At 43.2% G+C, this 27,815-nt stretch overlaps 3 protein-coding genes across 4 annotated transcripts in view; 2 read left to right on the top strand and 1 right to left on the bottom strand.

Moving 5' to 3' along the window:
- The window catches only part of LOC311489897 (solute carrier family 22 member 23-like), a 30,936-nt gene extending 25,728 nt beyond the window's left edge, over window positions 1-5,208 (top strand). The window contains exons 7-10 of the mRNA XM_084547209.1: window positions 9-156; window positions 1,572-1,604; window positions 2,899-3,022; window positions 3,684-5,208. Of these exons, the coding sequence (XP_084403335.1) occupies window positions 9-156; window positions 1,572-1,604; window positions 2,899-3,022; window positions 3,684-5,151 (1,773 nt within the window). The 3' untranslated portion in view covers window positions 5,152-5,208. The remainder of the gene's footprint in view (window positions 1-8; window positions 157-1,571; window positions 1,605-2,898; window positions 3,023-3,683) is intronic.
- A 6,128-nt stretch (window positions 5,209-11,336) lies between these two features.
- LOC311489106 (tubulin beta-2A chain-like) lies at window positions 11,337-15,285 on the top strand. Of its 2 annotated transcripts, XM_084546048.1 has the most exons (4): window positions 11,337-11,453; window positions 11,845-11,975; window positions 13,095-13,201; window positions 13,933-15,285. In XM_084546048.1, the coding sequence occupies exons 1-4, from the start codon at window positions 11,397-11,399 to the stop codon at window positions 15,003-15,005; spliced, it is 1,368 nt and encodes a 455-aa protein (XP_084402174.1). In that variant the 5' UTR covers window positions 11,337-11,396; the 3' UTR covers window positions 15,006-15,285. The 2 variants fall into 2 exon arrangements, with proteins under 2 accessions (XP_084402174.1, XP_084402173.1); XM_084546047.1 differs by lacking the exons at window positions 11,337-11,453; window positions 11,845-11,975; window positions 13,095-13,201 and adding an exon at window positions 13,415-13,512.
- Window positions 15,286-17,691: 2,406 nt separating this feature from the next.
- On the bottom strand, window positions 17,692-26,736 carry LOC311490081 (desmoglein-2-like protein). The gene is made up of 14 exons (XM_084547433.1): window positions 26,065-26,736; window positions 25,440-25,526; window positions 24,314-24,469; window positions 24,099-24,240; window positions 23,857-24,011; window positions 23,601-23,735; window positions 23,307-23,492; window positions 22,928-23,205; window positions 22,674-22,816; window positions 22,368-22,589; window positions 21,623-21,856; window positions 21,212-21,339; window positions 20,739-21,104; window positions 17,692-20,625 (listed from the first exon to the last, which is right to left on the bottom strand). The coding sequence occupies exons 1-14, from the start codon at window positions 26,116-26,118 to the stop codon at window positions 19,651-19,653; spliced, it is 3,261 nt and encodes a 1,086-aa protein (XP_084403559.1). The 5' UTR covers window positions 26,119-26,736; the 3' UTR covers window positions 17,692-19,650.
- Window positions 26,737-27,815: the final 1,079 nt, after the last annotated feature.

The raw sequence follows: 27,815 nt of genomic DNA, 5'->3' as shown, positions 1-27,815 counted from the left end.
ACTTCTATGCAGACTATTACACGATGGCGGGCATTGCGGTGGCGTCGTGCATTGCGCTGTGCCCAGCGGTCGGCCTGATGGGCCGGCGTGGAGGCCTTCTCATGTTTATGATCATCACCGCCCTGGCGTCGCTGCTGCAGCTGGGTCTGCTCAACCGTGAGTACTACAGGAAGAACAGTAGTCGTGGTTTTAATTGAATAAGTCGGGTATGCAACCATGTTTTTTCTTTTTTTTTTCTTTTTTTTTTATGGGCAACTTGATTTCGTTCTGCCTGGAGGGAGGGCGTTCTTCATCTAACGGCTCACTGTGGCTACTCCTTTCAAACATTTCAGGCTTATCCACTGTCAGAAAATGACGTACGGCATAAACGGTTAAACTCACTAACGAACGCGTGGCATTTCCTGTGACTACGACCTGCGTTTTTGCCAGTTAATTGCTGTTAATGTAAAGCTGCAGCAGTAACAGATGTTCGGTTTGCATTAGCAGCAATCTGCTATCGTCTAAAGGATGAGATAACATTCTGCATTCATATCCAGACACATTAGTAGTAACTTAATACAACATTTTTTTTTTTTTTCCTGGAGCAGACACCCAGTTTATAGTAATGTAATTATATAAATATTGGCTATTGGCTCAGTCATCGTTGCGATTAAGCGGTAGACTGGAGACTTAACAGGCATTCGTTTAAATCTTCACGATTGTTGAGCATGACGCTAGAGCCATCAGCTGATTAGCTCATCTTAAGACAGAGACTATACACAGGGAGAGTAAGCTAGCATGGCTCTGTCCAAACTCTTGATGATGGCATGTAACTCTTTTTTTAAATTACATTACTGTATACACCAATCAGGCATAACATTATAACCACTGACAGGAGAAGTGAGTAGCATTGACCATCTTGAGACAATTCAGTGTTCTGCTGGGAAACTTTTGGATCTGGCGTTCACGTGGATGTTACTTGGACATGTACCACCCACGCAGCCTGACACAGGCACACACACAAAAACGGTTCAGGAACAGGAACAACTCAAAAAACAAACATGAAGAACAGCACAAGGTCTTGACCTGACCTCCAAATTCACTAGATCCCAAACTGATCAAGTATCTGTGGGATGATCCACAGAGGCCCCTCCCCTCAACTCACAGGACCCAAAGGCCCCCCCCCCCTCGCTAACAACGTCCTGCTACCAGACACCACAGGACACCCTCAGAAGGCCCATGTCCATTCTCTGATGAGTCACAACACAAGGGAGACCTACACAAGATGTCGGTGTTTAGTTGTTTTCTGTGAAGTAACGGCGCGTGATTACACCGTTTTAGTCAATGTGTACCAAAACAGTACGTGCCAGTTTATTCAGTTACAAGTGAGCCGCATTTAATGTTTAACCTGAGTCAACACGTCAAGGTTATGTGCATGATTCATGTTATCCTTGAATCTGGTGCGCCGTGGGCCTTCGTGGAGCGTGTGTGCATGTCTTTGTTCTTTAACGGATTCAACTTATTGTCTTGTGATGATTTGTACTGTTTTGTCTTCACCACTGATACATATCTGTTTGTGTTCTTTCCTATAGTGCTGGGGAAGTACAGTGACCACCTGAATATCGGTGAGAATATAGTCTTAATAAGTCAAATAAAAGGTGGGGTAGAGAAACCCTTCAGTAATTGCATTATCTGTCTTTACATGGACAATATTCCTACAACCCGATTGAAATCATTCTGGTCAGAGATTCACCCTCGTATTTACATGGAGACTAAATAAAAATATTTGCTGAGATATGTGCCACCCTTTAAGTCCATTTGAGCTGTTTATGTGATGCATTTGTATTGTGATTGGGCTGCTATTCTGATAAATTGCGAGAGTACGATAGAATCACAGCAATTCTTTCAATATGTGATTTAACTGCCGTCCATCATGACTCACATCGCTTAGATTGCTGCACTGTCTACACACGATTTCAGTGCTCCATGCAGATATCCTACAGCATTTCATTTGGCCGTACACAGGCCCTGCAGAGACCATTAATGAAGTCCTAGATGTAATTATGGCTGGCTTTTCACTTATTTATCCCCTTTGTGTTGAAGAGGGCGAGCCGCTTTGTTACAGCACTCTGAAGCCTTCCCTCTCTGTTTATCGAGGCCTTTGTTCTCGCCGCACTAATCCCCCCGTGGGATACGAGAGATGATCACAGAGCAGGCTCCTCTGATCCTCTCTGTGCCATCTTCAACATGTCTTATTCATAAAACACCATGTTCAAACCGTCTTTGGACTAAACTGGCGCTCGGCGCGCGAGCCGATTTCTCGGTGAACGTTAGCGCAGAGGGAAAAACCTCAACAACATTTAGTTTGACCAAGTTTATTAGGCACTCTGCGTTGAGGTTTTGTCAGTGCAGTTAGAAAGTAGTTGCGGTTATACTTTCTAAAATGCCATGAAGTATGGCCTCGTATGATGCACTTTCGAAATGAGAAGTGCTTCCCACTTCATCATATTGTAAATATGTTTGGGGGTGAAGGTTTCTTACTTTCTCACTTTCTGATCTGGCAAAGTTTGTAAAAATGTGAAAATCTCAGCTTCAGATGATTTTAGGCTTTAAATTTTCTGATTTTGTGATTTATTTATTTATTTAATGCCTAGATATTTGGATGGCTAGATGGTTTTCAAAGTAAAATATGCCTAGGTCATAAATTCTGTCTAGATCGAGTATAATAAAAGTGTATAACTTAAAGTATCAGGTATGCATTTGCTTATAAAACTTACCCTTTGACTTATCATTATTTTTTCCTATTATTGAATTTTGATGCTGCATTTTTCTAGTGCAGTTTTCCATTTAAAAAAACAGCAGTCTTTTATCTTTTCACTAAATACATATACCTCTTTGTGTCCCCTGTTTTGGCTGCAGACAGCTCAGTTACGCTGAATAAGAACTTCTCCATCGCCTTCTCCATCATTGGCATGTTCTCCTCCCACGCAGTCAGCAACCTGAGCATCTTCTTCTGTGCTGAGATCACCCCCACTGTGATCAGGTAAGCCCGTCGGACCGTACCATCAGAGGAAAGGGGGGGACGGGAATGGTGGAAAACCTTGTTTTTCCTCACTGGAGGTTGCAAAAAATGCACAAATACTTCTTTACACGCCCATTTTAACGGTCTAATTAGCTCATTATTCAGTTGATGCATTGGCTGCTTTGCATTAAAGCAATCCATCCTGCAGATGCATTAGCTGCTCCCCCTCCTGTTTAGTGTGGGTATGAAATTATTGAACTGCTGGAAACAACAGACTCTCACGGTTCGGTGTCAAATGTAATCCACATCTTGTGCAAATGAGCCACCGGGAGCCTCTGAGAATATGTGACACAGCACTTGTTCATGATTTGGGGTTATTTCAGGGGTGTTGTTCTGCTGACAGTGTTTGAAGGGCGCCGTCTGGTGGCGAACTGAAGCAACAACAGTAGAGGAATGACATGCGGGGCAGGGCGTTTGGTGGTATTGCAGCACTCTCTGCTGCTGTTTGATAAAACGACAGAGGAGAGGCGACAACAATAAGACCCTCTTGTTTAGTGAAAGTTCTCCAGTGCAACGTCATTTACTTTAATTCTATTGAATGAAAGTATTTATAGGATAGTTTAAAGTATGTGGGATCATCCCTAAACTCTACCAGGTATTAAGATTTTGTGTCTCTTCATAGGGGTGGCGGTCTGGGCCTGGTCCTAGCCAGTGCAGGCTTCGGCATGCTGACTGCACCCATCATGGAGCTCCACAACCAGAAGGGCTATTTCCTTCATCACATTATTTTTGCCTGCTGCACCCTCATCTGCATCATCTGCATTCTCCTGCTGCCCGAGACGCGCTACCAGCCCCTCCCAGAGACCCTGGCCGACGGCGAGAGCTACACGCGTCAGCCCCTGCTTCCCCCGAGGAAACCTGGGGAACAGCGCCTCTTGCTGCCCCAGTCGGAGAGCAACAGGGACTACACCAGGGTGCATGACACACCACTCCACGAGGCAGCCGCCACTGCAGTATCCACCATGGATTCCACCGCCTCTTCCGCCGTGGACCTGACCGCTCCGTCGCTCGCGGACATGGCTGCCCCCATGTTAATGGAGGTGCACGCTGGCAAGCCTGAGTCTAAAGACCCCAACGGTCACTCGGTTTCCCCCTCATCCACAACCCCCGTCACGCCACTGGGTAAAGACGCCATCACGTGTGCAAGCAAAGACCACCTGCTGTCTTCCACCCCCTTACACAAAGCCCCGTGCGTCACAGATCCTCTTTTAGTTGGCGAAGAGGAACCTCCAGCAATAATCCTGGAGTCGGTTGAGCCGCTGATGGATTCTGCTCCTCCTGAAGAGGATGACATTGGCCCATCGTCTACGAGAGAAGCAGACGCTACCCCTGCTGCTTCCCTGGACTCCTCCACCACCCCCAGCCCCCAAACTGTGCCCGTCTCTTTATTGATCTGCACCACACCCATCATTGAGCCCCCGCCCAGCTCCACCTTAGAATCCCCGAACCCGCTGGTTAATGACATGGAGCCGTTCATCTCGAAACCCGACCCAGCGATGCAAGAGGACACTGCTGCCACTTTGGCAGACTCCCCCACTCCATCTATGCATGACAGCCCCTCTCCATCCCCTGCTCCTGTGACAGACTGCGACGTTTCCACTCAGCCTCCACCCTCCATTTCTCCACACCCTGACGTTCCTATCCAGTTAGAAATAGTAGATGACTCTACATCTACTCCTTCTGTTAGAGACTCCCCCGTGCCTGCCGTCATAGACTCCCAACTTCCTCTCTTAGCATCTCCCCATGTTAAAGATAGATCTAGTCGTTCCTCTATTCCCCCTAGCCCGGTCACCGTTTCACCTCCACCCACTGACTCGGGCCATATTCCCTCGGAGGACTCTTCCACTCCCCTTGTCGTACATACTGCATCTTCTCCTATCATCCTCCCCGTCACAGACATTTTACCAGAATCAGCCGCTTCCCTCGTTTTGGAGTCGGCACCGGCTTCCGTCACGGATTCAGGCTCTACAGAAGCAACTCCCCCCTCTCTAATCGACTGCACAGTGTCCTCCCCCATAGACTCTGGTGTCCTCTCTATCAGGGATGGTGCCAGCACAGAAAACGCCGTCAACGGCATGGCGTCGTCATGATGAAAATGAAGCTTTAAGTGTCGCAACTGGAAGGCAGAAAGAGGCAGAGAGAGGCGGGGAGGGGAGTGGAGGGGAGTGGAGGGGAGTGGAGGGGAGGGGAGGGGAGGGGGGGTACATCAGGCACTTAAGGAAGACGGCTCCCACTTGGAGTTGAGTAGACATTTCCTAACAGAGCCTCGGTACGTTTCTCAATGCCCCCATTCCCCCCTTCTTTTGTGCGTTTTAGCCAACGGACGAGACCGCGCAAAAAGCGAGACAGCGCCACGTGCTGGTTTGTGACGGTGCGACAGCAACTACTGCTCTTCATGAATGTCACCGGAAATCACCAGCGTATAAACAACACTGATGTGAACGAACGGGAAGTCACTGTCTGTCATTTTTAAAGACACTTAAAACTATACCCCACAATCACCGAGATGTGTCATCAACAACCGCCGGTGCAGAAAGGATGTTAAAAAAGAAAAAAAAAAAAAAAACGTTTTACTCAAATAGGTCCGTCTAACATATTTGTATTGGGGAAAAAAATGTCGCCTTATCTGTATGGAAGAGAAAATCTGAATGTTACAGACTTGTCGTTTAAAGAGGTAAACAACCCAAATTGGAGCATTTTTTTGCTAAACACAATGCCAAAAACTACTGAAATTAAATGTAGACATAGTGCCAAAAACATTAGTAGTGATGCAGTATTTGCCTGATTTGGGGGGAAATATTGTGTAGTGCTGTCCCCTGCCATAGACTGTGTTTGATTGAAGTGAATCAGATAGATCCCGTTTTCCTGAAATTCTGAAACACACCAGAGAACTAAAAGATGTCTCGGCATTCGATGAATTAGAAGCAAGAGACGAGCTTCAGTCAACACGTGGTTTGTTGTACGAGCGGCGATATTAGTGAAAAGAGCGACCCGTTATTTTGTCGGTCTGAAGAAACTTTTATTTTTCCAATCGTTCCAGCCAATGAAAATGATGGTATGCAAATGCTTTTCTTTTTTTTCTTTTTTTTTTTCTTTTGTAAATGTGAAAAATGTAAGTAAATGGATAATAAGCTGTGGAACTTGATTCAGTTTATTTTATTTTATTTTTTATTTTTTTAAAAAGTATTATTTTGAATAATCTCCCATGGCGTGCCCTTATTGTACAAAGCTAGACTTCATATCTTACAGTATTTGTGGCACCTCAGTGTGGTGGCACTTTATTATTATTACTATTATTTTATTTTATTTTTATTTTATTTTATTTTATTATTTTTTTGCAGTGGGGACAAAGCATGAAAATTCTTGTGAACGTGTCAGCAAAACTATCAAATCTTTAAAAAAAAAAAGAAAAAAGAGAAAAAAAAAGAAATATTGAAATGGGTGACAAGATGTTCGACGCGACGGCGACCGCGTCACTAACCTTCAGTGTGTTTTTTCAAATCATATCCTGGCATTAACTTCTGTATGTCAGCGTATTCATAAATCCACACGCACAACTAAGTTTACCTTACGCAATACATTTGTCAAAAAAAATAAAAAATTAATAATAATAATAATAATAATAATAATAATGAAATAAAAAAAAAATAAAAAAAACAGGTCACATCCTCATGGAAAGTTTAACCTATTGATATTCTGAAATTGATGGACTGTCTTTTAAGGAAGCACTTTTTTCCTTCCAAAGCCCACGTCCACGCGTGGACGGCATTATACTTGACTTAAATGTGTGTGTAACTTGACAGTTGTGGTGCGTTTGCAATATTTGTCTGAAGAAGGACGTGTGATTATGGATGTACCACTGTTTACAACAATCCTCGTAATAATGATCATAAATGATGATGATGATAATAATAATTACGCTGTACTGTAAAACTTTAGAGCCAACTTGAGTGATGTGTTGCCATTTCAAATGTGATAAAACTCTCACAGTGTGTCGTGTATTACAGGGAGTATTTGTGACCTATTGAGGGTGTCATTCAGGAGTCAAATACAACGCCGGACTCGACAGGAGATTTTCTGTGGTACAGTTAAAAGAGGACTTTGTTACAGGTACTTTACTCACCAGAGTTCAGTTCTGCTTTAAGGCTGCATATCTGTTGGTATTTGAACGACTGAGCTAACATACCTGTGGTTGTTTCTCCCTCAAATGCAGCTTGAACCTAATTAGGAGAACTCCATTTTTAATTCAGGGTGATCTTTTAACTGGTCATCAAGTCGTCATTGTTATTATTAGTGAAACATTCATGTGATCATTTAATGCCTGCTGCTACGCCTCAAAGCACAATGACCTGCAATCATACGATGTTGAGATTTAGTGGAGCTTGGCATCTTGACAGTTAATAAAAATAAAAAATAAAAATAAAAAAATAATAATAAAAAAAAAAAATAGGGAAAAGGGAGCGGAGTTTTTGAAATGCAAAAAGTACTAGTTAGATCCATGAGGAGCTTACCTCGCGGAAAAAAAAAAATAAAAACAGATACTGGTCTTGACATGACGCTGGAGTTAGTGGAATTCTTGGCATCTGCAGTAGAGCGTGGGTTGACTGCAGTGGTCAGCAGCTTCACATCTATTCCTCGTCGTCTGCGAGCGTTGGCCTCTCCGTCTCAGCAGAAATTGCGCATCTCCAAAAGTCATGCAACAGTGTAAAGTTAACGACACAGCACAATGAGAACATCTTTTTTTTTTTTTAAACCGAGATCTATTTCTTCCACTTCCTCCCACGCAGCACGTTCACGGCGCCGACGGGAGCCGTGATCTGTCTTGGTGAGGTCTGGCTTCATTCGGAGTTCAATTTGAAAGTCCGGTCAAAGCAATCCAAAAACTACGTTAGCACAAGTGTAGACTGACTCAGAAGAATGGGTTATGCCTTTGTAAATAATACAGGTGTGGAGACCTCCAGTCTCAGTGAGATGAAGGATCGTGGATCTTGGCATGGACTGGTGACACTTAATCAGAGACGTGAAGTCCCCATTAGTACACATTTCAGGTTTTGCTTCTCTCAGCCGTGCGACTCCAAACCTCTTCGAGGAGAGATTGGAATGAATGTAAAAACCATGGATTGTACCATTTGTAAGTTCAAATTGTTTGGGTTCATTATGTTTTATTTTATTGTTTTTCTTTTAACAGACATAATGCACTTGTATATAAAGCCATACCTGTTGTTAAAATAAACCACTATTTATTGATCAGCTGCGCCTGTCAGTGACTTATTCATTTCAGGGAAACTTTTCACGGGCCTTGATAAAAAGGTCGGTCCCGAGTTAAATAATAGTGAATTATTTCCATAGTTGGGTTTCGCTGAATGAAAGAAATGAACTTCTAAAGTGCTGAAATGGGAAATCAGTCCGGCACTTCCTTCATTATAGCCAGTGAGACAGAACAGGAAACTGACAAAACCCTCAACCTCAAACATTTCTCTCAAAAAATGCAGGCATCCTTTTACAGTTTTTGGATTCACTTACTGAGGAAAATTATGTCTGTGCAACATTTTAAGGTTAACTTATCCGTAGCTCAACTAGTTCCAACTAGAATGAATGCATGAATGAATACATGAATGCTAAAGTGACTCATACCTTTTGCGCAATCTTGAGCTTCTGTCATGTTTAGACTTGGACTTTGACTTCATTGAGCCACAAGGGAAACTGCATGGTGACAGTAGCTCAGTTGCACATAAAAAATAAAAAATAATAATAAAACAATAAACACACCACCAGTAAAAAAACAAAGTAAAATAAAATAATCAAATTAAAAAAAGTAATAAGGAAAAAAATAAAGACACTCTAGAAAACCACTAGTAAAAATAAAATCAAATAACATGGAAATAAATAAAAATAATACTGAAATGAATAAAAAACAATAGTATAAGCAAAAAATGTACACGATGTGCACCCTTTAGTAGATGTACACTATATTGCCAAAAGTATTTGTTCATCTGCCATTACACGCATGTGAACTTAAGTGACATCCCATTCTTAATCCGTAGGGTTTAATATGACATCGGCCCACCCTTTGCAGCTATAACGGCTTCAACTCTTCTGGGTGTGTTTATGGGATTTTTTGACACTGATGTTCTAATGGGCTGAGGTCAGGACTCTGTGCATGCCAGTCAAGTTCTTCCACACCAAACTTGCTCATCCATTTCTTTATGGACCTTGCTTTGTGCACTGGTGCTCAGTCATGTTGGAACAGGAAGGGGCCATCCCCAAACTGTTCCCACAAAGTTGGGAGCATGGTATTGTCCCAAATCTCTTGGTATGCTGAAGCATGCAGAGTTCCTTTCACTGGATCTAAGGGGCCAAGCCCAGCTCCTGAAAAACAAGCCCACACCATAATCCCTCCTCCACCAAACTTCACACTTGGCACAATGCTGTCAGACAAGTACCGTTCTCCTGGCAACCGCCGAACCCAGGTTCATCCATCAGATTGCCAGATGGAGAACGTGATTCGCCACTCCAGAGAACGTGTCTCCACTGCTCTAGAGTCCACCGGTGGCGTGTTTTACAACACTGCATCTGATGCTTTGCATTGCACTTGGCGATGTACGGCTTGGATGAAGCTGGAAACCCATTCCATAAAGCTCTCTGCGCACCGTTCTTGAGCTAATCTGAAGGCCACACGAAGTTTAGAGGTCTGTAGCGATTGACTCTGCGGAAAATCTGTGACCTCTGCGCACTATGTGCCTTAGCATCCGCTGACCCCACTCTGTCATTTTACGTGGCCTGCAACTTCGTGGCTGAGTTGCTGTCGTTCCCAATCGCTTCCACTTTGCTGTAATACCACTGACAGTTGACTGTGGAATATTTAGTAGCCAGGAAATTTCACGACTTGTCTTGTTGCACAGGTGGCATCCTATCACAGTACCAGGCTGGAATTCACTGAGCTCCTGAGAGCGACCCATTCTTTCACAAATGTTTGTAGAAGCAGTCTGCAGGTGCTTGATTTTATACACATGTGGCCATGGAACACCTGAAATCAGTTCTTTGGATGGGTGAGCGAAGACTTTTGGCAGTGTAGTGTATGTTAAATTAAATGATCAATTTCTGATTGACTGAGAGCTCATAAAGTATTGTGGTGTCTAATAGGACTGTGCAAAGCTGGTGATGGGATGTGGGCACGGATCATTTCAGGGCTATTTATCAACCAGCTGCGATTATCTGCGCACAACTTTTCACAGGCCTTATTAGAAGTTTATCCCAAGTAGAATGACCAAATACTTTCACAGTCGGCTGGAGGCAGAGTGTATAGGAATAATAAAAAGAACTTTTAGGGAACTAAAATTTGAAAACTTGTCCATATTTCACTTGATTCAGAATCACAATTATACCCGAGGAAGGATTAGCAACCGAGTGGAGAAGGCAACTGTGAAAGATCCTCACTCACCATATAGTTATAATGAAGGCTTTTCACTTAAAATCACAAATGTAAATGTTGTTGTAATGGATTCATCTTGGGGGAGGAAGGAGAAAATTTTACAGTAATCCATGTAGTAGCTTAATAGTTGATCTCTGATTCTGGATGGTGTGCTTTTTATCCAATCTTCAGGATACAGAAGGTAAGTGGGTCAAAATCCAGTTTTATTATATTCGGTATTAGAGTTGGTATAATGGTTACATGATGCAAACCATCACAAACTGACTGACATCACAGAAATATTGCACTGTGGTGTCTAATAGGACTCGACAAATGAGGTTCTAGTGAATTAGTCCAGCTCAGGTATTAACATTTGCTTATCTAATTGTAGCTACAACCTTTATGGTGAGGTCTGAAATATTTAAATACTAAATAATAATTTCCCACTGGTAGAGTCTGAAATAACAGGCTCATGGTTACATGTACTGTAGGTATGTCAGTGTTGCTCGGCTGAGTCAGCACATGTGACTGCAGTATTACGCGAATAGAGTTTGACACTTCCTGGATGAGAAAACAAGATTTTTTTTTATTTTTTTTTTTTACAGAAGAACCTTATTCCAGCGGAAAAAAAAGGCAACCTTTTCCCTGCATGGGATGGGGTGATGTCAGGGGGATGATGCGGCATGATCCTCTGGTCCACTGCATCAAACCGGGGCGCTGCCATTGGCTGAGGGGGATGCTGGGATGCTGCGCTGGGCGTAACGTCATCTGACCGGCAGCGCGTTTATCTATCTCGCCGGCCCAACGCTCGACCATAGAAATGAGGCAAGTGCTGATTTTGAGAAACACAGCGGCAAGAGACTGAAGAGTGGACCCCGGTCGAGTCGAGAAAAGGACGCTGTCTGCCCGCACCCGCAGCTCACCATGAGGGAAATCGTTCACATCCAGGCTGGACAGTGTGGAAATCAGATTGGGGCGAAGGTATGAATATTATCATTTAATTTTGGAAGGGCATAACTAACTATTCAGATTGTAATTTAAATGCGTAACGACCACGTGTGTCCTTTTTTCCAGGGGTCATTTTTATAATTAATCAGTGATTTAGTTAGTTTGGTGTATCCTGGACATAAATGAAGACACGCTTCTTAAAAAAAAAAAAAAAAAAAAGAAAAAAGTTTGATATTAAATTGTTAAAGGCTTGCATAGATGCAGGGTGGGGTTCAGTGTCTGCTTGGATGCAGCGGCTGCAGCGATGTGGCCACCACTGCTGCGTGTCATTGTGCCACCAAGTGGATGCGCACAAGGCTAAAAGCGAGCGCTGACGCACATGTGTTTTCCCATGCGATTGAATGTCGTGTGTTTGTGCCATTAGTTCTGGGAGGTGATCAGTGATGAGCATGGCATCGACCCCACCGGTAGTTACCAAGGTGACAGTGACCTGCAGCTGGAGAGGATAAATGTCTATTACAATGAGGCATCAGGTAAAGAGCAAATCATTTCCAAGTCCGCTTCTTAAATAAAACACGTTTGCATCTGAATACTTCACCACACGAAGCAGTTTCCACTCATCATCCTTGCATGGCCTTATGCTACACAGACCTCATTTCAGTGCTACTAATCTAGATGCAGGGGAAAGTAGGTCCCACCATGAGTGTAGGGAAAAAACGAGGACAGTGAACTTGCTAAAATATCTCCCTCTGTCTCCCTTTTCTCTCACCCCCACCCTCTTTTTCTGCCTCTGTCTGTAGGGAGTGCAGGTATCTGCAGTCTCTGTAAAAGCGGACCCTGATATCTCAGTGTCTGATTTGATTGGTGTGGCATGCTGAAGGTCATTGCGAATGCATCCTGTGTTGCTGTTGTTGTTGTTGCTGCTGCTCACAGCTGCAGTCGAACAGTACTTAGCGAACGGAGGTTCAGGAATCATGAAGCTTTCGTGCTTTTGTGTGTGAGGTGATGCTTTCGGAGTCAGTCAAACAGTGCACTCATCCGCTTTGACTAAACGAAAGGGCATCTCAGGCCGCACATGTGGGCTGACGTGGCATATTCACTTCAACTGTCTGCCCTTACCCTGTTTCCTAGCAGCAGGCATTATCGATCCTTTGTTTCCATGTCGCATGATGGCACCGCTGGGTTTCTGCTGCATGTGAACTGAACACCCAGCTACTCAAATGCTCGTTAAAAACAAAGAGATTGGTGGATTTTTAATGAGGCTTGCAACTTTACGAGCTGTGCAGTGAGAATGAGAAGAAAGACATTTTTGGTTAGAGGCCATCTTACTTAGAATGGGCTCTGCAGAGCTCACCACTAGGAAAGGCCCACTGGTCTAGAATAAAATGAGCTGCTTGCTGCAGTAGTTTGCTTGCAGGAAAGCTCACAGACAAAGAGGGTGGAGCAAATTAAAGTGCAAGAAACAACAGAATGCACTCCTTAGAAATCCATCTCTTTAAACAAAAGGCTGTGTACATAAAGGATTTCATTAGCAAACAGCATGACTGCATTAATATCCTTGTAGGTCAGTATTATAGTGGTTGCTCATGGACCCTGAGACTGTTGATATCTTACTCCACCCTTTCCTCCGTTGCTCCCCCCCCCACCTCTCCCTATCCTCCCGTCCAAAGGCAGCAAATTTGTCCCCCGTGCCATTCTGGTGGACCTGGAACCAGGAACCATGGACTCGGTTCGCTCTGGCCCATTTGGACAGTTATTCAGGCCTGACAACTTTGTCTTCGGTGAGTGCGTTTGTGCGTGTCAGCAGCTGCTGTCACATCCTGTGAAGCTGCGCTCGTAGCCTCGGCTGACAGCACGGCACTGTATATTCTGAGCACAGAGCTTCTGCGGCGTCTCAGCGATGTGCCAGTAGTCTGCTGCATTGCCCGTGTGCAGCTGTGTCAGACAGAGACAGCTCTCGTGGTGACTAAGCAACAAAAAAAAATTAAATACCAGAAGGTGCTGCTGCAGTGCTGATGACAAATGAGGATACAGTGGGCCAAAAAAAATAGGATGTAGGATGACTATTCATTTTTTCTTACCAGGAAAAAAGGTAATAATTCTTTCACTAATGCTTTATAAAGATATTAAGAACATTTGGCTGCCAGGTTTTATCCATGAAACATCTACAGGCCTGTTAAGCTCAGTAGAACTGAGGCACACTAATGCTTTTAAGCTAAATGCTAATGAAGGAATTGATGTTAAATTTGAGCACAAGTAATGTATTTTGTATAGTATTTAGTTCAGTAAAATGTCATAACTGCCACTAAATTTAAATTACACATCAGTGTTTTTGTCATTTGTCTCAGTTAGCTTTAGATACTTGGGCATAAACCAAAGTATTATACAGTGGCCATGATAGTCTGTGTACAATTTCAAGGATCGATTCATGCAAATTAAAAACTTTAAATTAAATTAAAAGGAGAGTCAGCATTTGTCCAACGTGAATTGTCTCTCAACATAAATCACGCAGGTCAAAGTGGAGCAGGAAACAACTGGGCCAAGGGTCACTACACAGAGGGAGCTGAACTGGTGGACTCGGTACTGGATGTGGTGAGGAAGGAGTCCGAGAACTGCGACTGCCTCCAGGGCTTTCAGCTCACCCACTCCCTGGGAGGAGGCACCGGTTCGGGAATGGGCACACTCCTCATCAGCAAGATCCGGGAGGAGTACCCCGATCGCATCATGAACACCTTCAGTGTCATGCCCTCCCCGAAAGTCTCTGACACAGTGGTGGAGCCCTACAACGCCACCCTCTCTGTACACCAGCTAGTGGAAAACACGGATGAGACCTTCAGCATTGACAATGAGGCTCTGTATGACATCTGCTTCCGCACTTTGAAGCTGACCACGCCAACCTATGGAGACCTCAACCACCTGGTATCAGCCACTATGAGTGGGGTAACCACGTGTCTCCGCTTCCCCGGCCAACTCAACGCTGACCTCCGTAAGCTGGCCGTCAACATGGTGCCCTTCCCCCGCTTGCATTTCTTCATGCCGGGCTTTGCGCCTCTTACGAGCAGAGGCAGTCAGCAGTACCGTGCCCTCTCCGTGCCAGAGCTTACGCAGCAAATGTTTGATGCCAAGAACATGATGGCAGCGTGCGACCCCCGTCATGGGCGCTACCTCACGGTGGCGGCCATCTTCAGGGGACGCATGTCGATGAAGGAGGTGGATGAGCAGATGTTGAGTGTGCAGAACAAGAACAGCAGCTACTTTGTGGAATGGATTCCCAATAACGTCAAGACCGCAGTTTGCGACATCCCTCCCCGCGGCCTTAAGATGTCCGCCACCTTTATTGGCAACAGCACTGCCATCCAGGAGCTGTTCAGGAGGATCTCCGAGCAGTTCACTGCCATGTTCCGCCGCAAGGCCTTCCTCCACTGGTACACCGGAGAGGGAATGGATGAGATGGAGTTCACCGAGGCTGAGAGCAACATGAATGACCTGGTGTCTGAGTATCAGCAGTACCAGGACGCCACCGCTGACGAAATGGGCGAATATGAAGAAGATGAAATAGAAGACGAGGACGACGTTCGCCACTGATTGTAAAACACTGACACAACACTGAACCCGTAATTGTCGTTGGCCAAATGCAGTGTGATCCTAAGAAGTATGCTATATAAGCGGATGTTCAACTAAATATAGTGTGCAAATCATGAAGAAACATAGTTGTTTAGCCAAAATTATGCTGCATATAGATATGGCTTATACTGACACCGAGTGGTGTCACAACCTCAGAATATGCAAGTGTTATAGTATTTGGTTTTCAAGGTCATGCTTTGTCAGTGTCAAAAAAACAAGTACAGTCTTGTCCTGAACACAGTTTTGTAACATTCACTTCAAAATGCATTGTCTCAAGTCTTCAATAAAAGATCCGATCATTACTCCTTGTCTTTTATCTTTATAAATTCACTTTATAAACACTATTCATTAGTCACAGTATACAGTATATATATATATATATATATATATATATATATTGTGCGCATACACACACACATATCCATGTCTGTCAATCATATGGCTTGAGGGACAAACAATCTCCTCAACCTGTTTGTGGAGCAGGACAGAGACAGCAGCCTGTCAATGAACGAGCTTCTCTGCCTGACTGTGGTGTCATGTAGAGGGCGGTGGACATTGTTCATGATGGACCGGATTTTGCTTAAGGTCCTTGCCTCTGCCACTGATGTCATGACTCCAGCTCTGCCCCTACCACAGAGCCAGCCTTCTGTATCAGTTTGTCCAGCCGCGAGGTGCCCTTCTTCTTAGTACTGCCTCCCCAGCACACCACAACATAGAAGAGGGCACTGTCAAAGATAATCGGGTAGAACATGTCCAGCAGCTTCCGGCAGATATTACACAACCTTTCTGACATTTTTTGTATACTGAGTCTATGTTAGCCGACCAGTCCAGTTTGTGATCCAGATGTAGACCCAGGTACGTACAGGTCTGAAGCTCCCGTAGTTACTAATGGTAGCACATGACATGAGTCTCTTCGCAGCAGGGCACAGTGGAAGTAGCTGGTAACTGAGAACCTGGAGCCCGTCGCCTACAGCTCTCCATCAAACATTTTGTCACAAAAGTGACAGTTTGTCTCTTGTTGTGCAAATGAATCTTTGATGAATGACAGAGGTAAGTGTTAAGGACACTAAAAAACAAATTTTCTGTGACTATGAAGGTCAGCTCACACTTGGCAGCAATTTAGATGTTGTCAAAGTATAAATACCAAAGTTGACAATCTCATGCTCTTCTGCCAGATTAAAAGTCCTATTCTGTACCCTCCGTGGACCATGACTGACTGTGCAAAAATTCCTGGATTGATTAATACAAATTTAAAACGTTAGCAGAGACACTATTTTATGTCTCAGTGTACTGTAATGCGATTACATGCACACTTTTGGTTCTAAACATAGCTTTTTGGTTTCTGGATACATGTTGTCCCTTTAGGCCAGTGTGATACATAGCAACCCAGAGTGCTTCATTTTACAGATAACGTGTAAAAGTGGAGCACACTTGACTACAACATTCTTGCCTGGCTTTACTTTTGTGGAAGTATGTCAGTGGTGAAAGCTACTGTCACGTTGATCTATTGCATTATGTTGCAAGACGGTACTGACAGACTTCCAAGCCAGAAGGGAGGCGCCCGGATCCAGTAAACAAGAATGTACAGAATAAGTTCTGGAAGACACACACTGATGACTGATAATGCAGACCATGTCAGTGGCACTGTGAAACTGATATGACCAGTCTTCCTGCTTCACTGCCAGCCAGAGATACAGGGCGGATCGTGGCTGTTGAGAGACTCTCCAAAAGGTTGTAAGTCTGAAATATGTTAAGCTTCGGCCACACCCAAGTCACGGCTGTGGAAGCAGGAATGTCCCAGCTGACAGCTAATGGAAAACATGTGTTTAGACACGAAGGATGGCCAGAAGTGAAAAGTTAAAAAAAAAAACTACATTTGTGAGATTGACAGGTTTGTTCCATTCACAAAGTAATGAGGCCCGGTTTCACATATTCCAAATGAGCCCACACATTTTCCTCCCGCACGTCACAACTGAAGAAGAGTTAATTAACAAAGTGTCTCAAGGCACTTGTAAGTTTGCATGATTACTCTGTCAGGAAGACGCTTATGCTTGGGTCAGAATGCAGAGAATGTAAAGCAGTAAATGAGTACAGTAGAGCCAACTGTGGAAGGAAGCAGTACCATCAGTCTGATTCCTGGGACAATGGTGAGACATGCCGTTCGACTTGAAGCTCGCTCTTGCATTCATGAACCTGCCAAGTTGGAATTGCCGAGGCAAACAAATATGCTCAACGGTAGACTTTTCTACGACCATATGTACAAATAATTTTTTTGGCCACTTTCCATGAGGCGTTATCTGTATTATCACTGACACAACATTCAACTTTCTCTTTGTTGTTTACGTGTCCTACAGAGCAACCAGTTTTATCCGTTCCACATCGTCTGCTTGGCAAAGCTTCAAGAGGATATTTTTACCCCCCTGAATGACGTTTTGACTGATAAGGAAATAACGCTTGCCGGTTTATAGATGAGGAATGCAACTGAACTAATGATCCAGTTGTTAATTTGATGCTCATCAAGGCAGGCTGCAGAAAGCTGCATCTTGGTCTCTTTAAATAAATACTCAAATACATTATGGAAAATGTGTTCACATGCAAGCATTTGATTAATTTTGTTAACATTTAACTAAAATCAGTTAAATGTGTGAAATCAGAAAATCACATTTTTTTTTTTCCCAGTTAGAATTTATTGTGCAAGCAGGTGCAAAACAAACAAACAAAAAAAAGAACACACCTTAATTATCATGTTTCTCTAGTTCTGCACTATCATGTTCATAGAGCATAATAGAAGCTCAATATTAAAATATGCATTTATCAATAGCAAGAACAGCAGTATCAAACAATGTTTTCAGTGCTTTGCAAGCTTGGCTTTCATTAATTTTCCCATCCACATTCCCAAAATATGATACATGGACACACACACACACACACATTAAGGGCAACATTTTCTAAGTCTATCTAATAGTTATGACACATAATTCATTTGTAGAAAATAGGTCCATCCATACTTATATTTGGTCAATTGTGCAGTTTAGAAAAACACCTACGGTATACTCTGTGGAGGTAAAGTAAAAAGAGTGCAATAAAAAATATTAATTTGTTTTAGTTTCTTCTTTGGTTTAGTCTGCAATTACTATATAATGAAAAAAATCAAAAAAAATCAATCCCCCTTGATGCCTTCAATCATTCTAACACTTCTGCAGAGGTTGCATTCAACAGTTTTAAAATAAACACACAGTATTTATCTGTATTCCGTCTTCTGCATTCTGCATCTATGACTAAGTCTAATGGTCAGCAGGATAACTTTTGACATGGCTACACCTTAAATGTCACAAAAAGCAAACCGAGCATCTGTAGAATCACAACATATTTACATAATACAGTCCTCAGAGCACTGAGTGCTTGAGAGTAAGCCTAAATGGATAAATCCAACATGAAAGTAGCTACAGCTCCTATGTTTGTCACTCTTAAAATAATTGTGTTAATCAAGACTGACGACGTAAACAATCATGGTAATTAATGTATAGAAAATAATCCATCTGTTCTAATCTAGAAGAGTTTTTACTAAGATTATCACACTGACACCCCTAAGGCCACTGTGATACCTATGGATAGTTAAAAAATGGACTCATTTATGGCGGAAGTAAATGGATTTACAGCCTGCACAAAAACGGTTTCATGTTTTATCTGTGATTTCTTCACTTATGACACAAGGCTATGCGTAATCAAAGGCGCGGCGTCTTTGAGTGACAGCTGGGTGCTATCTCAGGTCACTAGCTGTCTTTAGCGTGCACTTTCACTCGCTTGCCCTCAGCTGCACCTATGCTTCACCTCTTTGAACCTTTTTAGATTTTCTAGGAGTCACAATTCCTATGGTTACGTCATGGAGGATCCAGCCTTCTTTATACTCGTGGGTTGGTTTGCATTGGGAAGGGTTAACTGGAAATTTGGATGATTTGTGTGACTTCTAGCCGCTGACTGGTTCCCAAATATAGCCTTCAGTGATACAAGGCCAATTAAAAGTAGGGTGGTGGTTTCTGTCTTTTTTTTTGCCGCTCTAGGCGAGGGTGTGGCCTTTTGTTCGGCCTGTGATTCTTCCAGTTACCAGTATGATTCAGAGATAAAGTCGGAGGATTGGATTTTCTGCTTAATTAGTGTGATTAGACTGTCTTTGCTCTGTTTTGTTTACTTTGCCTCTAACCACCCTGGTGTCATGTCAGTTTTGTACCTGCCCTTTATGACTGTACTTGACACCTAACTGATCATTCTTGGGACCAGAAAAGCAGGAACACGGTACTTAACCAAGGATTTAACTCAGTCGTGTAAGAAATGAATGCAACTTTCATTATTAACGACTGTCATTTGTCTAATTATATATATATATGCAGATGAGGATATACAGTATTACACTATAGGTCAAATAGACTAAATTCTACCAGTTTTACCACAATTTTGAAATCCACCAATCTGTATGAACTGATATACAGTTTACACACTATAGTACATTTCAGTCTACGTAAATATATGTCATTATATGTAAAAAACAAGTGTGACTTTTTAGGATATGCTAAACACAAGAAGTGTTGCGCTGTGCTGTTGTACTAGACTAAAGGTTCCTCACTGTCTTTTTATGTTGCACAACCACTCTCTGACTCCCTTGCAACTTGGGTGTGGCTGTCTGGGCAAAGTCCTCGTTCGAACCTGCAGAACCACGTGACCCCAGTGAAAATCCCTGGGCTTTCATCTGCATGCTTTGACTGCTGACTGCAAAGTCCCGCTCCAAAGAGCCCTGTCCCACCTGAACAAAGCCCTGTGCTAACTGCGCACCTTGCTCTCCTCCCGAGGAGCCATTTTGCACTACCAGCAGCTGTGAGGACCTGGAGAGGGTTCCTCGTGGAAGGCTTTGCATCCCCTGGCCTGTCCCTACACCTGTTCCTACCTTCCTATCGACGAGCACCACACCCTGTGTACCTTGGAGGCCGCCAACTTGCATCAGCCCCCCCTGATTTAGCTCAACATGGCCGACTTGACCCACTGTCTGCTGGGTGCCACCTTGCACAAGCATCATCTGGGGCTTGGACTCGACTACATACATGGGGGCGGCAGTATAGTACATAGCGGGCTGCTGTATGAGAAGTGTCTGACTGGGAACCACTATGTTGTCCTGGACATGTACCTTGGGAGCAGTTCCTGAACCCTGTACTCTCTCTGTGATTCGCTCCTCTTGGATGAAGGTGGAGGATCCGGGCGCTACATTGGAGGTGTTGAGGGTGTTGACGTTGTCCCTGGTTGTTTCTCTGTGGGTATGGACAGTCGTGTGGGTCGAGGTGGGGGGCCTGACAGGAGACACCGGCGGGACTGAAGCTACAGTACGGACAGACTCGGTGACTATCGGTGATCCCTTACAGATCTCAGCCAGGGTTTTGAATTTAGGCCCAAGGTCATTGAGGAATGCGAGATCATCTTCATTTTCAAGAAGGCTGCAGCAGCCCACAGATCCTGCCGGGGACTCTTGACCCTCGTAGCCATAGTTGTGTACATCATCTGGCTCCTGAGACTGCTGAGCGGCATGGTTTAATTTCTGCAAACAAGTAAAATAAATAAATAAATAAATATAGTCATCTTCCATATTCCAATTTCTAGTCCATTGTAATAAATACTTTGATAGGCCTCGATCAGACTAGAGATACTCACACTTGCATAGTACTCCCCCAGGAACTGTTCAGACAAAGCCATCCCATCAAAGACCCCACCCCTATAGTGAGAGTGAGAGACACTGTGTTCTTGTCCTGTCATCATCCCTGGAGCCATTACGTCCACCTGGTCTCCCTGACCAAACTGACCAAACTGACTGTATTGGTTGTACAGGTTCCTGTTATCAGCTGACCAGCTGCTTGTTCCAAAGGCTCCTCCTCCTCCTCCTCCTCCTCCACCACCACCCGCTGCTCCTCCGAAGTCAACCAATCCTCCATCGTAGCCCTGCGCCTGATAGTTGTTGACGTTCTTGGTAATCAGTGTGCCACCATCAACCTCCCCTGGGACATGTAGAAGAGGGACTTCCTGTCAGGGAAAAAAATAAAAGATATCCAGTCAGATGCAGGACTTTTCAAAGATGGAAAATACATTGTAAAAGATCCATTCATATCATATCACGCTGATCAAAGTACCTTGTCTTCTCCCTGTCCCTCGGTGTGATACGCGATCAGCTGTTGCTTCGTGTCGAATGGAATAGACTTGAAATCTCCGATAGCCGCCGTTCCTCCACACAGGCAAAACAAAAGCATCAAGGGCAACACTGAAAAAACACAAATAAATTTCAAAAGAAGTTCAAACAAAGGTGAAAGTGATGTCCACACATCAGCGAATAACATTTATTCGAAAAGGGATTTAGGGAAAAACAACAAATATCATGCTGGAAACTTGATTTACGTCAAAAACCACCTGTGCCCCACCCATTCTTTTTAGTCAATAGCTAAGCACGCTACAACATGTAAGGTTAGGCAATCCTGAAAGGAAAAGTTAACGATATTTATCATGTAACAAACAAGGAAGAAATAAAAGCCGATTGCTTTACTCACACAAGAGCAGCAGCAGTCCCAGCAGAAGGAGCAGAATACCTCCAACTCCAAAACTCGAAGTTACTGTTTTGCGCGTGTCTGCACAGTTTTTTGTGCCTTTACTGCAAGTACACACATCTACATTAATTATCTGAGGATCGGCACATGACTTCCCCTGCTGGTCCTTGATCTCCACTTCCACTTGGTATTTGCCTGGCCACAACTGTGACTGGTCTCGCAGAATGGCTGTGGTTCCTACAGACGAAGAGAAAAATCAAAATGTATACATTTGCTGCAAAAAACTGCAACGCATAACGAGTCTCCCTTCTTACTTCGCACCTATGGGATACAGTCAAGATGGATGAGTTCTACAAAAGACATTTGCTTGGCATGAAAAGCAGAAATGTGGCTATTGAAATAGGTAAAAGTCCAGTTATTCTGTGTCAAAACAATTTTTTTTTAGCATTGCTGGCATATACTGGTCTATAGATGATGCACAGTTCAACACATTTTTTAAAAAACACCAGATTTTATAGGGAGTTTGAACATTTAAATACAGTAATGTCCTATTTTTTTCTAATTTACAGTAACTTCAGCAATACATATACCAGCTGCACTGATTTTATCACACCCTGTTGTGAGATTTAGTTGTGAGACGAGTTAGAACGAATACAAAATGTGTTTAAAAATGCTTCTTTAATGTGAACAGGTGAACAAGGAAATATTGAGATTTGCTGGACTAATAACTCTGTTCATATGGTCTTACCGTTAAGATGTTCCACTGTCCACCTCTCATTGCTGCTCCCTCCAACCACAGTGAACTCAAAAGGCGCCGCATTGGGGAACGCATCTTCATCTACAGCTGTGGCATAGATCACACGATCCCCAAGGCACATGGTCTGAGATTTAGTGATCAGTTCTGGGCAGTGATCGTTGAAGTCCTCCACCTGAATGGCAACGGTCCCCGTAACAGTTTTTGCAGGCTCGTCTGAAAAACAAAGGACAGATTGATGTTAACATCCACCATAGTACTCTGCAGAAGAATAGTGATTACTGTGCTAACAGAACTCACCTTTGGTGACGGCGATAATTTCGGCATAATATGTTCCATTGATCAAGAACTGGGACTCTCGGTCAGGAAATTTATTTAGCCTGATATCTCCTGTTTTTTCATCAATAATCAACCAGTTGCCATTATCACGAATCTTTGCATACCTGAAATTATATTAATTCATATATTTGAGCAGAAAAAAAATACATTTAATTTAAACAATTCATTTACATATCTACTGTTTGGTAACATCTGGTGACCTGATGTGACCCTACCTTACATTGGTGGCAATCAGTCCTGAGTCAATGTCAATAGCACCGTAATTAGCGATGACTTTGCTGAGGGAGACAATTTTGCGGTCCTCAGAGATGGACACCACTTTGACACTTGGTCTGAAAGTGGGGCCTTCCAGCTGATTGACCACGCTGATTTTGATGGGGTAGGATTTTCCCCCACCACCCCCTATTACAGCCCCCGCACCAAAATTGTAGGCAGCTACGTTGGAAACTGACACTTCCAAGCTGAGTGTCTTAATTTCCTCATAGTTCAGGGCCTGTGGATTCAAGGATAACGCACAAGATATGCAGCTTTCATGAGATTCTTCTTTTCACGGTGTACAGTTCCAGAGTGTCAAAACAATGCAACGCTCTTTACCTTGGTGATCATGATAATCCCCTCGTTGGTCTTAGGATCAGTAGTGATAGTGAAATAGCCCCCCTCGTTCCCTGAAACTATTTGGTACACAGCCATCCAGCTTTCGGTGAACATTAGATCCAGGTCAATGGCTTGTATCCTCATGACTTCTATACCGATGGTGTTCTCCACCACACTCCCTTCATACTGCAAACAAAAATCAAGTAAACTCATGCTTTGGAATGACAGCTAATCATTTTTATTTTATTTTTTTAACTAAAAAATAAATGTCTCGAGTATACATATCGCATCTACCCGTTCTTGTGCCAGAGTTGGGATGTTATCATTTATGTCCAGAAGTTTGATCACGATTTCTCCAGTTCCTGTGTTTGCTCCTGCTTGTCCACTCAAGTCAGAAGCTAGAACAGTCAACGTATATGTGTCTTGTTTCTAAAAAAGAGACAAATAAAAAATAAATATGTTGGTATTAGTTAAAAAAAAAAAAGAAAGTTGTAAGACATGAGCAAAACGCTTCTTTCTCGTTGACTTGTATAAAACTGATATCTCTCACCTCTCTATCCAGAGCGCTGCTTTGAACCATGATCTCCCCAGTTACAGAGTTGATGGAGAACATCCCAAAGGTGGTACTCTGCACAAGGCTGTAGTAGATCATTGCATTTACGCCAATATCAGCATCAGTAACTATTACTCTCATGACAACAGTACCTACAAAAAATAAAAAAAAAGAACTGTTTAACTGAAACAATACTTTTTGCAGGCCTTATCAAAAATACTGTGTATATCTTAAAATACCTGGTGCACTGGCTTCACTGACTTGTCCGACTTGCTCTGTTTTAATGACTGGAACGCAGTCATTCACATCCAGAACAGTAATGTTAAGATCCAGAACCTTTTCAGCCTGCTTCCCATCGGTGTATTTTGCCATGCCTTTTAACTAGGAAACACAACTGTTTTAGTATTTTATTCACTGTACAACTTATGACAGCTTCTTATTAAAGTCCTCTTACTAGATAGAAGGGAATCTCCTCACGGTCCAGGATGGAATAGATTCTCACATAGCCAGTGTCAGCATCACAACCAAATCTTCCTACAGGAGGCTGGTCGACACCAGGCCCCGTTAAAGAATATACGATCTTCTTGTAGTCCTCCTTATCAGAGCGAATCTAAGAGGCAAATACATTGACACAGAATCAAACCACATGTTTGACGGCACGCTAACTTTTGATACACACCTATCAGCACAACATTAAAACCACTGATGGGAGAAGTGAATAATATTGACCATCTTGTGACAATACAATGTTCTGCTGGGAAACTTTTGGACCTGGCATTCGTGTAGATGTTACTTAGACATGTAGCACCCACCTAGACCAGACCAGGCACCCCCACCCCATAGCAATGACACTCCTTTATGCAGGCCTGACACAGGCACACACACAAAAACGGTTTAGGAACAACTCAAAAAACCCGAAAAACAACACCAGGTGTTGACCTGACCTCCAAATTCACTAGATACTAAACTGATCCAAGTATCTAATCCACAGAGGCCCCTCCTTTCAACAACCCACAGTCTGTTACCAGGCACAACGAAACATCAAAGGATTATCTTATCTTATCATGTCCATTCACTAATTAGTCAGAACTGTTTTGGAGACACAAGTGAGACCTACACAATATTAGTATGGTGGTTTTAATGTTGTGGCTGAACATTTAACGCATGGGCTAAAACAAAAAGAAGCATAAAACTGAAATAAGAAACTACCTGAGCTTTCGCATGTCAAACAGGTGTGTGTGTGAGTGTATCGTCTAAACGTGCGATGCATTTGTCATCATGTGCTATGTCTGAAATGACTCAATATGAAGCTGGATGTCTGCCATTGTCTCCACATAACAAGGTGTACAAAAAAAAAAAGCAAAAGTCATCTGGGGATGAAACCAACCAGGCCGAATATAAGACAAATCATGTTGGATTTTGTTTTAGGCTGCAAAAATGTAGCTTTAGTTACAAGAAATTGTTTGGTATAAATACTACTAATAATACATAGTATAACAGAGGATAACAGTTTGAATATTGAGATTTAATCCATATGTATAACACACACACAGGCACACAAAGAAAAAAAAAGTTCATACCCTGGCAATGTACTCATGGCCGGTGTAGTCATGGTTCTCAAAGAGCTTTTTGGGATATGTGAACCATTCTGCCCACACAGGAGCAAGCTGCAGGTAAAAAAAACAAAACAAAACAAGAAAACAAAAAATGATTGAATACAAAATCATATGGCATAGCTAAACACATAACACACAAGGAGATTCTTGGCACTTTGAGGGCTTCAGAGTTATATAAAGTATGTTAAAACGAGTGTGCTTTATGGTAGTCCCTATGGCAAACGTATATTCTACAGTCTTTTATTTTGAAGGGAACATAAACTGAGGACTTTTGACTATAAAAACTACGAAAACTAGTCTCCTGAATACTGCCACTGTTTGGAACCGATCTTATTTTTCACCACGCCCAGTATTTATGGAAATTTAGAATTAGAGGAAATGGAGAACTGAGACTAATGAACACAGGTAGTGCGCATTTAATTCTTCTTTTGTAACTTATTAGCCGCATGCTTTTAACTCACACGACTTGATAAGCGCGAACAGCCACACCTGCCAGAAACGAAAAACTGAAAAAATCCGCTTTTCTAACACACGGTAACGGGCATTTAATGGCAATCTGTTGCGGTATCTTTCGCTCCATTTCACTCACCGTGATGATGAACGCCAGCAGAAAGAAAACGTTGCATTTCAGAAGCGAGGCCATCGGATAATTGGAAAGTAAAAATGTCCTCCCGAAGTGAAGTGAAACGGCGTCCGCTTGGCTTTTCTCTGATGCCTATTGTCGGTTGCGCACAGACTTTGACCCTTCAGAGGGGCAGGGAAGAAGTTGCACAGGAATAGGCGGTTCCTAACTTCATTGCTCATAAGCTACTGGTGGCAACGGGCGGAGAAAGGAGGCTGGCTGTGTCCACTTAGTGCATATTTGTCATGTTTGTGTGCAGCCTATTGTCTATGACCACAAGGTGAAAAAATCCAGGTAGATAAGACTGTGAGAAAATCCAGCACACTCAACAAGTCCACAGCCACACATACTTGACATCAATTTTGAATTCTAGTGAGTGAAATAATGCTTTTTTATTTGTTCATACAACATCTCCACATTCACTTTGCTGCATCTGATTAAAGCACGATGCTGATGTATAACAGTCCTTTTTGACCAATATTTTCTCACTCGTGCGTAAAACTTGACCAGTGCACGTGAAATTCCCAAGGACTGCGCCACAGTTTCGTGAGCATTCATCTTCCCACTGCACCGTGCGAGCGTGCTGGTGTTTGTTTTGCAGGGCAACACAGGGATAAGGTAGAGAAAACATACTCCCCGCTGACACACTGTGTCAGTTTTTCTTTTGAGAAAAAAAAAAAAGATTATTGAATTCGCAACCTGTGACTGTCCCTTGTGTCAGAGGGAGTGGTTGGTTTTTGGGGTGCAGCTTATTTTATTCCTTAGTCAGCACTTAAATCACAAAGAGTAAAAAAGGATGAATGGGTGGTTACAGTGGCAATGACTGAGAACAGAAAAAAAACAAAACTGTGGGAGATACAGTCTGATGGGCCAGAGAGATGATTCCAGGTATGCTGTGTCACCTGCCAGCGTTTTATTCTCTGTAATTAATTTCTGACTAATTTAATAAAACATTTTTCAAAACACGTGGCTTGCCTTGTGTCTTACTGAAGATGAAAGAAAACCAAAAGTGACTACTTGAGTTGGGTGTGTGGTATGCCATCTTCATGATAACCCTTAAGAGGCTGAAGGAAAGAGGGGCGTCTAGACCTAATTTATTCATTCATTCGTTCATTGTCTGTAACCGCTTGTCCTCTGGAGGGTCACGGGGGGACACCCAGACATGGACAACCATTCACACTCACACCTACGGCCAATTTACAATCACCAATTAAACGAGCATGTCTTTGGACGGTGGGAGGAAGCCGGAGTACCTGGAGAGAACCCACGCAGACACAGGGAGAACATGCAAACTCCACACAGAAAGGCCCCAGTCGGCCGATGGATTTGAACCCTTGGCTCGAGGCATCAGGCATTTCAGGGCCAGCGATTCAGTGAATGGACTGGAGAGCAGTGATTGTTCAGCAGAACTGAGGGGTCTGGTCAAGTTCACGAGTTCTTCTTGACCTGAACATTTCCAAGACAAACATTCTGACAGCGTTGCCTCAGAAACCCTCCAAAAAAAACAAAAACAAACAAACAAACAAAAAACTTGTGGTTGTGGCTATTTAGAAATGAAAGAAAACCAAAAGTGATCACTTGAGTTGGATGTGTGGCACGCCGTCTTCATGTGGCTCATGAAGGGTTAGCGGTTCGATCCCCGGAATTTGCCACATGCCGAAGTGTCCTTGAGCAAGACACTGAACCCCCAGTTGCTCCCAGTGCGTGGCACTGGTGTG

Source organism: Chelon labrosus (genome assembly GCF_963514085.1).
Source record: "Chelon labrosus genome assembly, chromosome: 6".
Classification (NCBI taxonomy): domain Eukaryota; kingdom Metazoa; phylum Chordata; class Actinopteri; order Mugiliformes; family Mugilidae; genus Chelon; species Chelon labrosus.
This window is presented reverse-complemented; position numbering and strand designations above follow the sequence as displayed.

Excerpts from the sequence above, each read along its gene's own strand:
- LOC311489106 (XM_084546048.1), top strand. The coding sequence starts at position 11,397 with ATGAGGGAAATCGTTCACATCCAGGCTGGACAGTGTGGAAATCAGATT. Across the intron at positions 11,454-11,844 it reads GAAATCAGATTGGGGCGAAG|TTCTGGGAGGTGATCAGTGA; the intron begins GTATGAATATTA and ends TTGTGCCATTAG. Across the intron at positions 11,976-13,094 it reads AAAGAGCAAATCATTTCCAA|CAAATTTGTCCCCCGTGCCA; the intron begins GTCCGCTTCTTA and ends GTCCAAAGGCAG.
- LOC311490081 (XM_084547433.1), bottom strand. The coding sequence starts at position 26,118 with ATGGCCTCGCTTCTGAAATGCAACGTTTTCTTTCTGCTGGCGTTCATC. Across the intron at positions 24,241-24,313 it reads AGGAGATTCCCTTCTATCTA|TTAAAAGGCATGGCAAAATA; the intron begins GTAAGAGGACTT and ends TGTGTTTCCTAG. Across the intron at positions 23,493-23,600 it reads CAACTCTGGCACAAGAACGG|TATGAAGGGAGTGTGGTGGA; the intron begins GTAGATGCGATA and ends TTTTGTTTGCAG.